Below are 15,214 nucleotides of genomic sequence, written 5' to 3'. Positions count from 1 at the left end.
GACTATTACGTCATAGGTGTAAGGGTTATCTTTAATTTTAGTAGACTATCTAGGTACTGATTATTATGTTCATAGTTAAGATATATATTTTTTAATTACTAGGCATTTAATATAAGTTAATAGCCAATAGGTATATATTCAGTATAAAACTAACTGTTGGCACGTGTGTTATGATTTGCAAGACTATTAGTTTAGTTTGCCATTTTACAATATTCAATAAGTCACAAGTAAAAACCTTTATTACTGAATTAGTGATTATAGTTTATTTCATTATACAACGTTTAAAGGTTTGTTATTAAATGTAATAATAATTATATTACACAATTATGTTTAAGTTTATACTGCAATTGCCAATTAGGCCTTCAAATCTAATAGTGTGATCTTTACCAATATTCATATATCTAATTATCAATGACATGTTCATAATTGTCAAGATATTATAATATATTGCTAAAATACATTAATAAGAAAAAAATATTTGAAGTGGTGTAAAATATAAATAGCTTGATCTAAGTTAAAATATTTTGAAAATATATATATTATAGAGTGTTACAAATGGTAATTTAAGTAATGGTGAAATGTTTCAAGTTTCTAAAATTTTTATTCTTCAAGAATTCAAGACATCTGATAAACCATATTAACAATGATAAATAATTATTAAGCCATCAACAAAAAATAATAACTTAGAAAATGTAATATTCCAAACTTCTGGGTAATAGAAACTATATTAATTGGTTATACTGATCCTAAAAGGGCAATCCTTTTTACCAAACCAAAAATGTATGACTTATAAATAATATTACAATTTTCATTCTTTTTAGGGTGTCATAACATTATAACAATATTCATTAAGCTATTCATTATTACATTTTATTTTTGTGTTACTGCATTGTATTTAAAACAAGTAGAAGGTGGACATATTTTGGCTATTTCAACGATAGGCGGAAAGAGCCATTGGAACTTTATGGAAGGAATAATTCGTGCATTAACTGAACATGGCCATCAAGTAACAGTATTGACACCATTCCCAAATGGTGACAGAGAAAATTACACAGAGATAGATGTATCTAATGAAACTTTCTCAATGTTACGGTTGGACATTGATTTGGTGCAAAAACATCTTACTTCATACTTTGATTTAATTCATTATGTAAATATTTATAGTCGAAACACTTGTAAGATATTATATGAAAATAATTTCATTAAGAGCATATTAACTGACTCCAAATCAAATTTTGATGTCATCTTTATAGAGTTAATGGCATCGGAATGCGCTTCATACTTATCTGCAAAACTAGACATACTATTAATATACATCAAACCACCCCCTTTAATATCATATATAGAACGTTCAGTCTTAGGACATTATCCAAACCCAGCAGTTGTATCACATGTATTAGTTGATCACAGCGTTCCAAGAACAATGATCGAACGATTTACAAACACTATGTTATTGTTTTCTACAACGTTTTTGATTCAGTACAAAAGTTGGTTGGCAAGAATAGTAGATAAAGAGTCTTTTGATCTGATCGAACCTGTTAAACCCTCTATTATATTTAGTAACGCACATTTTATTACCGATGCCCCAAGACCTATTCTACCAAGTGTCATTCAAGTTGGTGGTATACATCTCAATCCACCAAAAAAAAAAAATACCTGACGTGAGTACCTATTTTATTCATCTATAAAATAAATCACTCTCAATACTAAATATTAAAATTTTATATACACATAACTCGCTTGTAAATCAAAAGATCGTAATAAGACAACGTCTTGAGGACATTGATAATAATATCAACTTTAAGTTTGATACTAGAATTTTTAATTCACTCTAAAATAGTAATATATTTGATACAAAATCGTAACGTATGTTATGTATTAGTGAGACAAGATAACACATGAGGATACATACGTCTTATGGTACGATTTTATGTTTTCAAATTTAGGGGATTGTAACATCTATATTTTGTACCAAAACATTTGTCAGACCCGCGTTTAAACCAATGTACAGAACAAATAAGAAAAATAAATTTTAACACAATTTAATATTCTGAACAATAAATTTATTGTATGAAATTACAATATACAAATGAAAAAAGTGTGAAAGTAGCAGTGTAATCAAAACAATAACTAAACATTTATGTAGAAAAGATAAAATATAATTTTATACAATTTATCTAGGTACAGACTGTAGATTTAAGTTAAAATCTAAATTATTTCTATGCAAAGATAAAGTATAATATACCTTATGAGTTATGACTTATTCCTACCACTATGGCCCGGAAAAAAACATTTTAAATTTGAATGGTCTACTTAAATATTTTTCTAGACACGAAGAAAGATTTATCTATTTGTTTAAATAATTTATTTAAATAATTTGTCAAGATAATGCTCAACATAGGAAAGTAGGTTTAAAATAAAATCAATGAAAGATTAAATGTCACAGTATTAAAATTATTAATAGTTAGATATATACTCTTATATGCTTATTCAAAATTATATTTATCACTAAAATATTTGATATTTATAATTATTTATACAGGATATTTTAGAATTCATCGAAAGTTCGCCACACGGAGTCATTGTTTTTACATTAGGTTCTGTAGTGGCAGTATCTTCGATACCGGAAACTATTAGATACAATATTATAAAAGTATTAGGTCAAGTCCCTCAGAGAGTGTTGTTAAAACATGAAGAGAAATGATTGACAAACCAGAGTATATCATGATAAAGAAATGGTTTCCTCAACGAGATATACTTAGTAATATTCAGTAAAATATTGATAAATAAAAAAATAAAAAGCATTTATAATTATTTTACAGTGCATCCTAATATAAAATTATTTATTAGTCACGGAGGAATATCCGGAGTGTATGAGGCTGTGGATGCCGGTGTTCCGGTTCTAGGATTTCCCGTGTTTTTTGATCAACCAAGAAATTTAGAAAATTTAGTGGACGCAGGGATGGCAATTTTAATGAATCTTGACTCTGTGACTGAGGATACATTTATGAATGTTATTTTAGAGCTCGTTAGCAATAAAAAGTAAGGATAACAATATACAAATGTATAATATTATACAGTTAAAAATATAATTTCCTTTTTTAATAATAGCACATTTTTTTAGGTACATGCAAAATGCTAAGATCGCTTCTGATCGTTTTAAAGATCGTCCAATGACACCATCAAAAACCATTGATTATTGGACGAGATACGTTATTCGTCATAAAGGCGCACCTCACTTAAAATCTCAAGCACTTGATTTGAAATGGTATCAATATTTTTTACTGGACGTCATTGCTGTTGTGATATCAGTTATTCTACTGGTTTTTTACATTATATATAAAGTATTTAAATTTATAAAATTATCGAAATCAAAATATGAGTTTGTACCTATGTGAGGTTTGTTGGATAAAACCAAAGTCAATACATTAAACATGTCAGTCACTAAAAGTAAAATTTTTATTAAAAAAGTCATCAACAGGTATGTCACCAACACCTCGGTTTGAAAAAGTAACATCTTCCAAATTTTTTACCTATAAACGTACGGAACGCCATTAAAATAAATAGTATAGCACAGTTTCAGGTGCATAATAAGGCCTTTCCTTTTAAAAATATAAGTAACACAAACATTGTTTTAAAAACTGTTTTCAATCCCTTTCCTAGTTAAAATAAACATTTTAGAAATTTTTTTTTGGCAAAATTGTTAATCGACGGTGGCGTAAAGTGTAAACTATTTAGCTTAGTTTTGAAGTTCACTCGGAAATCCTTCCACAACAAAATTCACTAAAAGTAAAATTTGTATTAAAAAAAAATCGTCAGCAGGTACGTCACCATCAATACCTAAGTTTGATAAAAAGTAACATTTTCAATTTTTTTTCCATCAACGTTTTTATCGCCATTTAAATAAATAGAATAGCGCAGTTTGAAGCGTCAAAATAAGCTCCTTCCTTTAAAAAATCCGAGTAATACATTAACGACGAATTTTAACACGGTTTTTAATTCCTTTTCTATTTAGAGCATTTTTTTTTGTAAAAATTGTTACTCGTCGGTTCTGAAGTTCCCTCGGAAATCCTTCCACCACAAAATTATGTATATATATAGATCGCTATTCAATTAAATAGTATAGTGCAGTTTGAGGCGTCAAAATAAGCTCCTTCCTTTTAAAAATATATGTAACATAAACTTTGTTTTAAATACTGTTTTAAATTCCTTAATAATTGTCTATTTTATATTTTTTTTTCTTTAATACAATGGTTGTTTCAATTATAAATATTATATTTTTTGTAACTAATTTATAAAAATAAAGTTTGGTTTTTAAAAAAGAATTATTAGAGAAATATTATATTTTGATATCGCTCAAAAATTATAAAAAATAAAAGTAATATCAATTGGAATATTTGGTAAAAAACATGTCTAAAATACTATGTCGCGCGGGTTAGACTTTAGACAAAAACAGAAAATCACGGTATCAAATCCCCTTAAGAATAATTAAGTTAGTTGTACCTACTAGTATACATTTATAATGCACACGAGCCTTACATTCTCTTTTAAATCTACATCGCCAAAACCATTTAAACCATCAGAACTAAAAAGTCAGTAAAAACGTCAAATATAAGTACATGCAACCGTCATTCAAAAAAACTTTACCATCGCAATTTGAGTTAACTAATGTCTATTTACATGTACACTTGTACACCGTATACGACTAACACGATTATAACTTATTAGTGTATACTATCGTGTATCGCCGTGTTTCGATGAACTTTGATATAAATGATTTTAATACCTACCTAACCAATAGGCAATAAGTTATATATATATTGTTATTACCTATAGGTACCTATTGGCTATTGATATAACTATAAAATTTGATCTATAGGTAATACTTAATTTTCAATAATAAGCGATAAGGTTCCATAGGTACCATTAGTATATTATGGACCACATAGGTAATAGCAATGATTTCTTAATTTATAAATATAAATAAACCAGAACTATTAATTTTTAATATTTTTAAACAAATCAATATATTTTAATACTTATCTATTTATTTTATTTTTTATTATTAACTACTGAGGTTGTATTTAAGAAATTTGTATGAACTGATGCCAATAGCATGGAAATAATAATATTATTTGCTCCTGGGTAGAAAGGGCTTAAGTCAATTTTTCACAAAAAAATTTTTCCCGCAGATGTAAAGCTTAATTTTTGCTGATTTTTTTGGTACATTTGGCATAAGTCAGTGACGAATATTATTCATATCATTGAAGAAATAAATAGGGAATATCTAAACATAACCGTTTCTACGTTGGTAGAAAAGGCGTATGATGACTTATGTCTGGACCAAAAGACATAATTCAAAATAAGTGAAATCAAAAAGACATAAGTCGTGGACAAATAGGGCTTAAGTCAGAAAAATTGAAATCAAAAGGGCATAAGTCGTGGGAAAAAATGGCATAAGTCAGAACAAGTGAGATCAAAAGGGCATAACTACAGTTATCTCGTGAAATATTCATAGTAATAAGAATTTTAATGGTTACATGCATTAAGAATGTAATATATATAATATAAAAATACCTTAGATATGTATTGATATAATGAATTTACAAGTGGGAATTTTCAAACTTTCAAACGGCTGTCTTACCTGGGACCAAAGAATTTATTTATTATAATACTTAAAAATTGGTTTTTAATTTAAGTTTTACTGTTTTTGGTTGAATTCAATTAAAATGTATAATTTAATGTGTTTCTTTAAGAAAATATAGGTACCTAATTTTTAAATGTGATTGTTTATCAGTCCACTGTCCCAGTTTTAATCTGTTTTGAAATCGATGTTCATATTTTAATTAATGTATTTGTGGCATTCAATGATAATATTATGCTTCATTATAAGTGATGTGTTTTTTGTCTTAAGGTAATTGTGCGTTGAGAATGTGTAGACAGTTCATTACAATTTAATCCTTTCATCTAAGACTGGGTTTGTTTTGTACTGTTTCTGTATACTGATTTTTCTTGCATTTAGATTGATGATTTGGGTTTTCTAGTGATTTTGCTATTTATTTTGTAGCTAAATACATTTTGTATATATTTATTTTTTACCAAAAATAAAAATACACATTTTTATTTTTTGATAAAGGTAGACAAACTTATGAATAATCTTGTATTAAATTTTCAAATCTTAGATTTAAAAATAAAAATTATTATGAATTCTTAACTAAAATAATTTGCTAATTTTCGTGATTTTTTCAAGATTTGAACTTTAAATGCTTATAAAAAAAAACTGTGACCAAGGATTTTTAATATTTTTAAAATGTCATTGTAACAATGTTGTAAGAGCTTTGTATTAAATTTTCAAGTATTTTTACTTAACAAATAAAGTTTAATTGACATTCACAGAAAAAAAGACTAATAAAATTGGAAACTTAAAACGTTCCTAAACAGTTCAAAACAAATTAAAATATTTTGAAAATTGTATCGTGTATAGAGAATGCAAATATAAAAAACCAGTAAAAATTTTATGCATTTACGTTAATTTATTTTAGAGTTACACCAAAAACCAAAATCGATTTTGTGGAAAACCGATTTTGCGTAAAAATTCCATTTTTCCTTAATTTTTATGTTGTTTTTCACGGCACTTTTGAAAACTATTGAGAATTTTAAAACTTGACCTCACAAATGCACCAACTAGATTCACTTTCCTATCGAACAAGATACTGTTGAAGAAAATCCAAGCAATTTTACTGCCCCAAACCGTGAAGAAATACACACAAAAAAAAAACACACATCATTGCAAAATCAATACATTCATCGTTCCACTCAGAATCTAAAAATGAAAAAAGCCATTTTATGGTTTATTTTTCTGAAAACTTTTATACATTTTTTGAACTTCTCACTAAAAAATTTAATGAAATAAAAAATAAAAAACATGTTATCCTTGTCTCTGTATTCTGTGAGTCTAATAAAAAAACAGATTTATGATATATTTATTATCATAGGTCTCGGGAGATATCACAATGGTTAAATCCTCGTGGGACACCCTATATATTGGTATGTAAAAATTAAACAGACTTATTATTGTCGTTTTTAAATAATATGAAACATTTTACATTTAAACTTTACAGAGTAACACTATTCACATAAAATATAGTACCTATTACAATTAAAAAAGGTGGGCAAGTGGATGTCTCTATGCTGTACAGTAGGTACAGAGGGACACTGTATAATGGATGGTATTAATTTTGAATTCAATGATATAATATCATTATATAAGAAAAATGATTCTGAGCAGAGACGGTATGTCAGTCTAGGTATAAAACATATTATATACTTATCTATGGTATTAAAAAAAAAATTGACCTATAATAGGTACGCATAATAAATTACAAATTAATCACATCACAATATCCATTAGGTACTTATAACGCGTTATACATCAACAACAAATCGTGATAATATCATAGATATATAATAGTATACTTTAGAAGTTTCAAGTACCCACGAATATTATTATACAATAACAACAAAATAACTAAAATAGTTATCCAAGGTTTTTCAATATGCAATTTCGTCAAAATTTGAACCTCAAATGCTTCTAAAAAATAATTGTGCCTATGTATTTTTAATATTTTTCAACTGTTATTGTAACATTATATCAGGAGCCCTGCATTAAATTATCACGCTTTTTTACCCAACAAACAAAACTGTATTGATATTTATAGAAAAAAAATCTAAAAAAATTGAAAACTGACAATGTCCGTAAACAGCTCAAAAAGAGTCAAAATATTTTCATAATCTTATGCTGTATAGAAAATGAAAATATTAAAATTCAGTGAAATTTTCAAATATCTACAGTCATTCGTTTTAATTACAATAAAATAAGAAAATCGTCACATGAGAAATCAAGTGAATATCAAATGTTGTAAAAATATGAATTTCAAACGCTCATAAAAGATTAATTTGACGTTCTTGTAGACATTTTTTTTTTTTTGATAAAGGTAGACAAACTTATGAATAAGCTTGTATTACATTTTCAAATTTTAGATTTATAAAGAAAAATTTTTATGAATTCTCAACTAAAATTATTTGCTAATTTTCGTGATTTTTACATATTTTGAAATACATCAATCAGATTTTACCTTAGATAATGATGAACATATTTTATAGTAAATTGTATGAATAAATTTAAAGAATTTTAAAACAATTAGTATAAAAATCAAAATAAATATAAGTATTACAGCGATTATATCTAATAAAAAGTATTGATACCACGTTAAATTAAGAGCTTGAGATTTTAAGTGTGGTGCTCCTTTGTGACGAATAACATATTCTGTCCAGTAAGCAACAGACTTTTCTGGTGAGATTGGTCGGTCTTTAAATATCTCTGAAGTAATTTTGGCATTTTTAATGTATCTAAAATAAATACATAATATTAGAAATACCGATAAAAGTAGGGTATTAACAAATACTTACTTTTCATCGTTAACAAGATCCAATAAATTTTTCAAAAAAGTGTCTTTAGTTACTGCATATATTTCCATAGATATTCCCATGCCTGCCTCAACTAAATTATCTATGTTCCTATACTGATCACCAAATAATGGAAATCCTAAGACTGGCACTCCACCATCTACTGCTTCATATAATCCAGATATTCCACCATGACTGATGAAAACCTTAACATTTTTGTGCACTGTAAATCATTAAAAAAATATTAATAAACTAACAACTTGTGTCGAAATTTGGTTTATTGGAAAATCTTACAAAGAATATCTCGTTGAGGAAACCATTTTCTTGTCATGACATTTTTTGGTTTATCTTCCATTTCGCCCTCGTATTTCAACAAAACTTTTTGTGGAAGTTCAGCTAATGCTTCTCTAAAAGCAGTTAAAATATATTTCGGAATTGAAGACATTGCAGTAGTTGAACCAAATGTGAATAAAATGACTCCATGTGGTGAGTCTTCAATAAAATCCAATATGTCCTGGAATCAATAGTTTTCATTGTAATAACAATTTAATTATTTTATTTTTAAAATAGTTAAATTACTTATTCATAAAGTGCGTACAAAAATACATATTAAATTTATTACACATAAAATATAAGAGCATTATTTTATGAAAATATGATAAAACACCATAAATATTAAATTAATAGGTTAGGTACTAAAATGTAATGTTTCTGTGATAACAAATATTTTATTTTATTATAAGTAATTTCAATAATAACTTTTGATTTCTAATAGCCATAGGTGAAATTCATATATTATTATAAATAATTGAATTCTTTTGATACTCAAAAATCTTAATTTTCTTACTAAAAGGTTCAAATACTTGTTTTAAATATCCCCATCAATTTATAGAATGTGCAATTTTTCAAAAATGAATTGATTTAAAAATAATATTATATAAGTTTTAGGTATGTCTTCAATCTTGTGCATTTATTAAAATAATTAAATATTAAATTAACATTTTGATTAAAAATTAAGTATACTACGCACCTATTTAGCAGGTTTATTAATTTGTATTTAATTGTTGAAATACAAGTTATTAAAAAAGGCATACATACATTTTAAATTTGTAATATATTTATAAAAGTCTATATATTATATTTATTGTACATTTAATATTCAACTATTGAAAATTACTTTTTCTATTTTGATTACAAATTATGTAGGTAGGTACCTATTTAGAAAAATATTTCTATTGTACGGATACTATTTGTACGACTCATTATTTAAGTTTTCATTATAAAATAAACAATTTAAAATTATTACCTTAGGTATTTTTTTGTATGGTTTTAAATGAATGCCACCAACATTCACAACATTTGACGGAGTTGGTCTAGACTTATCGCTTATGAAATGAGTGTTCATAAAGACCAATGACGGAGGATTTATGGTTCCTAAGTCATAAGGTTTTGAATCGAATAATTGAAGTAAGAATTCTTGAAATTTAACTATTATACTGGAGTACAACCAAATAAGTGTATTGGTGAACCGTTGATTAAACGTCTTAGGAACAGCAAAATTAAATAACATTGGTGATACCGTTGCCGGGTTACTGACATCGCCATAAGTAATACGTTCTGTATAAGTATTTATTGGAATTGGAGTCGTGTATATCACTGGCAAATTTGAGTTTGCTCCCAGGTACGATAAGCAACCTGAAACTATTCCAGGTTCAATGACAATTGCATCAAAGTCGGTTTGCAATTTGTTTTCCAAAAAATCATTTAGTTGATCATTATTATGCAATATTTCGCAGCTTCGTCTACCATCATTTTTCATCATAAATGAAATTGGCGTAAACCAATTGTTGAATATATTTCTCATCCTCACTAAACTCATGTTAAGTTTCATGGGAAATATATTAGACATATCTATTTCTGTATAGTTTTCTCGATTACCGTCAAGAAATGGTGTAAATACTGTAACATTGTGTCCATTGTCCGTCATTGCTCGAAGCACAGAGCTCATGAAATTCCAATGACTCTTGCCTGCAAACGTCTCAATAGCTAATATTCGAGCAGTATTTCCTGATTGAATACACGTGCAACTGACTAATGTAAAAATAACTATTGAAATCATTGATTTATGCGACATTTTTAATTTTGTGGTATAATTGCTCAAAATAGAGTAGGTAGGTTAGTAGGTATGTAACGCGAACTATAGGTGATTGATGGTTGTTTAAAAAAACAATGCGTCCTTAATCTGTCTGCACTCTATTTATCTACTGAACCAGTTCATTTGGCCCATTATCTTCTAAAAAGAAAAAAATTGTTACTCAATAATACTATATTAATATGTTATTGACTAATTATATATAAAATAAGTAAGTAGTTATTATTACTAAACTTCATTTACAGTCTGCAATCAAGAGATAAATGTATTAAGTCATTAAGATAATAAGATATGGTTTACAGCACTCAAAACGTTCAGGTTAAACAGTGAAAAAATATTTCAAATTCCTTTCCGTTCTTATATTTGTATTATAACTGATTATTATCATACTTTACCAGGAAAAAAACAAACAAATATAAAATACAGCAGAGGTGTAGTTAAGGGGAGGGGATAAAAAAGGACTATTCAAAATTCCTGGAGACCATATTTTCAAATACTTGAGATTTTTTGTGCCACTTAATGAAGATCCTGTGACAATACAATCTTATGTTTTTCAAATAGAACTCCCCTTTTTCAATTTTAATAAAATTATTCAGCAGATATTTTTTTTTGAGAATTTTGATATAAGTACCTAAATAATAATTTGAACAAGTTGTTTTTGAGATATATAACTTTGTGATATAACATCTAATATATAGCTTATATTTTTATAAAACCATATTTAAGGATTATTATCTTTAGTACAAACATTTTAATAACTCAGAAACTACTTATTAGTTATTAGGATTTTGACTTAGGTACATCAACATTTTCAAGAAAATTACCAGTTAAAGAATTTGCCGTAAAAAGGAGGGAGGGGTTCTCATTTGAAAAATAGATGTTTGTATCGCCACAGGACATTCCTTAAGTAAACCAAAAAATATCGGGAATTTTAAAATATGGTCTTTAGATATATTTAAAAATTCTAAGAATCACAATTTGAATAAATGTAATACTAAGGGAAAAAATGGAGGTGAGCATGTTTAAAAAATCACCCTGTATAGGAGTGAAGGGGTTAGGTGAAGCGGTCCCATGATAAATTTTCAAAAGATATCGGGCTAAGGCCCGACCTCAGTATAGGGTTTGCCGCCACTGGTTGGTATTTGAAGTCAATTACTTCATTGGTATAATGGTATGATGTCATTCTGTGTGTATTTAGAAACTAATTAATGATTATAATGTTGAATGAATATATAATACGTCTTAATATAATAAATCTCAACTTTATGGCGTGGATTGTAAATGTTATAGTACCTATCAATGATCAACTATCAAGTAAGTAATTACCTATGTACATAAATAACTGACGAATTCATATTATATATTCAGAATTTTCATTTTTCAGACATTAAAATTATTTCTGAAGTACGCATCCTACTTAATTATTGTACAATTGTAGTTTGTACAAACTTACTATTAAGGGCGTCCACAGGATTTTGTCAATATGGCGGGGAATTTTAATTTTTCAATTTTTTGTTTCACTATCTGATTAGTGATAGTGATGAAGTATTGTTTGTGACACGTTTTATTTCATATAGGTAGGGAATTTAAAATTTATTTATTAACTATGTGTAGATAGTTAGTTAAAACTTAATCTTACAGCATTCATTTTAATTAATTGATATGTAATTTTAAATTAACAAATGCATTTTTTTAATAAACAAAATATTAACATGTAATTCAAACTACGGATACGAATTCCTAAATTACAAACACAAGATAGATGAAAATATTTCAAGGGGCCTAGAACTTAATTTTTACCAACAAGAAAACACAATTAATCAACCCTTCAATATTAATGAACTACACAATGCATTATCTGGATGCAAAAGCAAAATTCCAGGTCCAGATGGGATATCATATTTCTTAATTCAAAATCTACCAAAGCTAGAACACGAAATATTTCTCCAAATTTATAATATAATTTGGGAAAAAAGAATATATCCAGATCAATGGCGCAACGCAATAGTTATACCTATCCTAAAACCAAATAAGAACAAATTTGATACCTCTAACTATAGGCCCATTTCACTCATCAATACACTAGGTAAAACACTAGAAAAAATAGTTAACAAGCGCTTCGTTTGGCACTTGGAGACATCAAATATACTATATTCAATGTAGATTTCGCAGAAATCATTCAACTCTCGATACCCTCTCTTCCTTACATGACGATATTTGTAACGCAAAAAATCAGAAACAACATCTAATATTAAATTAATATTATTAATAGCCTTAGATCTAGAAAAAGCATACGATATGGTATGGCAAAACAGAAACCCTCAAATTATTCAAGAATGTGGCATAAATGGCAAAATGTTCATATTCTTCCAAAATTTCTTAAAAAATCGTACAATACAAGTTAAAGCTCACAATGAATTATCAAACACCTACCTAACTGAAAACGGCCTTCCCCAAGGTTCAATGATCAGTGTAACAATGTTTCTGCTAGCTATTAACAATATATTTAAAGAAATACCTAAACCTACAAAACACTTACTATATTTGCGGACGACTACCACATTTATTGCAGTGGACAAAATATTAAAACCACGATGGAAATATTACAACAAGCACTAAATATTCTCCAAAATTGGTCAAATAAGACTGGTTTCAAATTCTCCCCAGATCATACACAGTCGACGGCTAACCGAATGTAATTTAAGTTATGGAGCACTTAAAATTATGCTTATGTATTCTAAATATATTAACGTAATTATGTAATACTTATGATAATCTTATAAACTATGTTTTGCTCATAGAAATCCCTACACTCGCAGCAATCGTACACAGTCGACGGCTAACCGAATGTAATTTAAGTTATGGAGCACTTAAAATTATGCTTATATATTCTAAATAGGTATATTAATATAATTATACAATACTTATGATAATCTTATGAACTAGATTTTGCTCATAGAAATCCCTACACTCGCAGCAATCGTACACAGTCGACGGCTAACCGAATGTAATTTAAGTTATGGAGCACTTAAAATTATGCTTATATATTCTAAATAAATTAATGTAATTATGATCTAATAATAATTAAATTTTAGTAGCACGCCATCACACGACAATAGTCACAAGGGTTGTATGGTGGGGGAGTAGTTAGATAGATAAATCAAAAGAAGAAACTAAGTGCATTTAGTATGTAATAAGGGATAATTAATTGTGTGGTCATACCGAATGTTGAAAATGATTCAATATACATATACATCTGAATTGATGTTGGTGGATACTCCTCTGAACAGCAAAGAAGGTGTATCGTGACGCTGACTGGCGTGGACGTTGTGCATCGGATGGTCTTGTGAAAAAACTGTTCGGCGAGTCGATCCCGTAGGGTCCTTATATAATGTGACTTTGGTGTGATCCCTTCTTCTGGTGCATCGATGTCTGCGTTTACGTATTGATGTGTTTATGACTTTCTGTCTTCAGTGGTATGACAAAGGTGCCGCTAGTAGGTAATTTATTGTGTTATTATGTCCCTACGTCTATATCGGAAATTTGTCGTCGGCTTCTTGAAGTTTATTATGAGTTATAATGTGCTGTCGTCTGGCGCCGTTGATAATTGATAGTTGGTTTTTACTAAACGGCTGGTCGGAGAGGTGTTGAATATCATTTATGTTTTGCATGTGTCGTGTGTGGTGTATGAGGGAGCGTAAGTATATGCCTAATGTGTATATATGTATAATGTATATGTATATTGGATCACCCCACACTCAGTACGGTCCACCATTTATTAGTTATCCGGTGTTTTTATTTAAGTCTAAATATTACATATTACAATTGCACCCCCTGATGAAATTTTTAGTTACACCCACAAATGTATAGTAGTGAGTGTTGTACTTGTCCCATCTAACAAATGGATAACATAGCAACTAGCAAAACATTTAGAAATCACTCATATGAATTATGAGATAAAAGTTCAGTGCCACCTTAACACTCAAAAACACTTCAAATACTGAACATTAAGAGGTACCGTAATCAGGGGCGATCCTAGAGTTTATTTTTAGGGGGGTTTGAGGTGAATGTTGCCAACTTTCAAGGATTAATCTGCCAACTGTATACTCAGTATACAGTAGTTTCTAGCGAAACCTCAGCCGAGTACTGTTGCTTTCGTTAACCGTTGACGGACGGTACAGAACGCGTCCCCAGGTTGCGGATAGGGGAACGCCCGGTTCCCTCTGCTTCGGCAGAGTCGGGTAGCCTGTGAATAACTAATAACAGGCCGTGGACAGCTACGATCAAATGATCCGTGGTCCGGACGGGATGCCCCTCGTCCGGGGTAGGGTGACTGTCAGGTCCACCGTGCCTGGCAGTGGTGCTCTTAGCACGCGCTGAAAGCACGGACGTCGGGGCTTGCCCCGTCCAGTTGCCGGGCGTCTCAGTGTTAGTCAGTCCAGTACATGTCTCCGGGGCACAGCGGTGAGTGACTCTGGTCTGCCTCTGATGGCTCGTCTCCTTACGAGTCCCTAAGTCGGTAGGCGAGCTCGGTCGCCGCACAATGTCCCACCTTTAGATTGAAAGGCAGAACTGACATTAGTTTGGGCTGGGCGT

General features: G+C 29.0%; 1 protein-coding gene and 1 pseudogene across 1 annotated transcript in view; one reads left to right on the top strand and one right to left on the bottom strand.

Annotated features, from left to right (window-relative positions):
• The first annotated feature begins 799 nt into the window (after window positions 1-799).
• LOC100160698 lies at window positions 800-4,234 on the top strand (annotated as a pseudogene).
• A 3,846-nt stretch (window positions 4,235-8,080) lies between these two features.
• Window positions 8,081-15,214, bottom strand: part of LOC100169601 (UDP-glucuronosyltransferase 2B17) — a 14,239-nt gene continuing 7,105 nt past the window's right edge. Inside the window, exons 2-5 of the mRNA XM_016807822.2 lie at window positions 9,773-10,759; window positions 8,761-8,980; window positions 8,470-8,689; window positions 8,081-8,409 (exon numbers count right to left, since the gene is read on the bottom strand). Of these exons, the coding sequence (XP_016663311.1) occupies window positions 8,121-8,409; window positions 8,470-8,689; window positions 8,761-8,980; window positions 9,773-10,600 (1,557 nt within the window). The 5' untranslated portion in view covers window positions 10,601-10,759 and the 3' untranslated portion in view covers window positions 8,081-8,120. The remainder of the gene's footprint in view (window positions 8,410-8,469; window positions 8,690-8,760; window positions 8,981-9,772; window positions 10,760-15,214) is intronic.

Source organism: Acyrthosiphon pisum, chromosome A1 (genome assembly GCF_005508785.2).
Source record: "Acyrthosiphon pisum isolate AL4f chromosome A1, pea_aphid_22Mar2018_4r6ur, whole genome shotgun sequence".
Classification (NCBI taxonomy): Eukaryota; Metazoa; Arthropoda; class Insecta; order Hemiptera; family Aphididae; genus Acyrthosiphon; species Acyrthosiphon pisum.
Note: the sequence above shows the minus strand (reverse complement) of the source record. Positions and strands in the feature narration are given on the sequence as shown.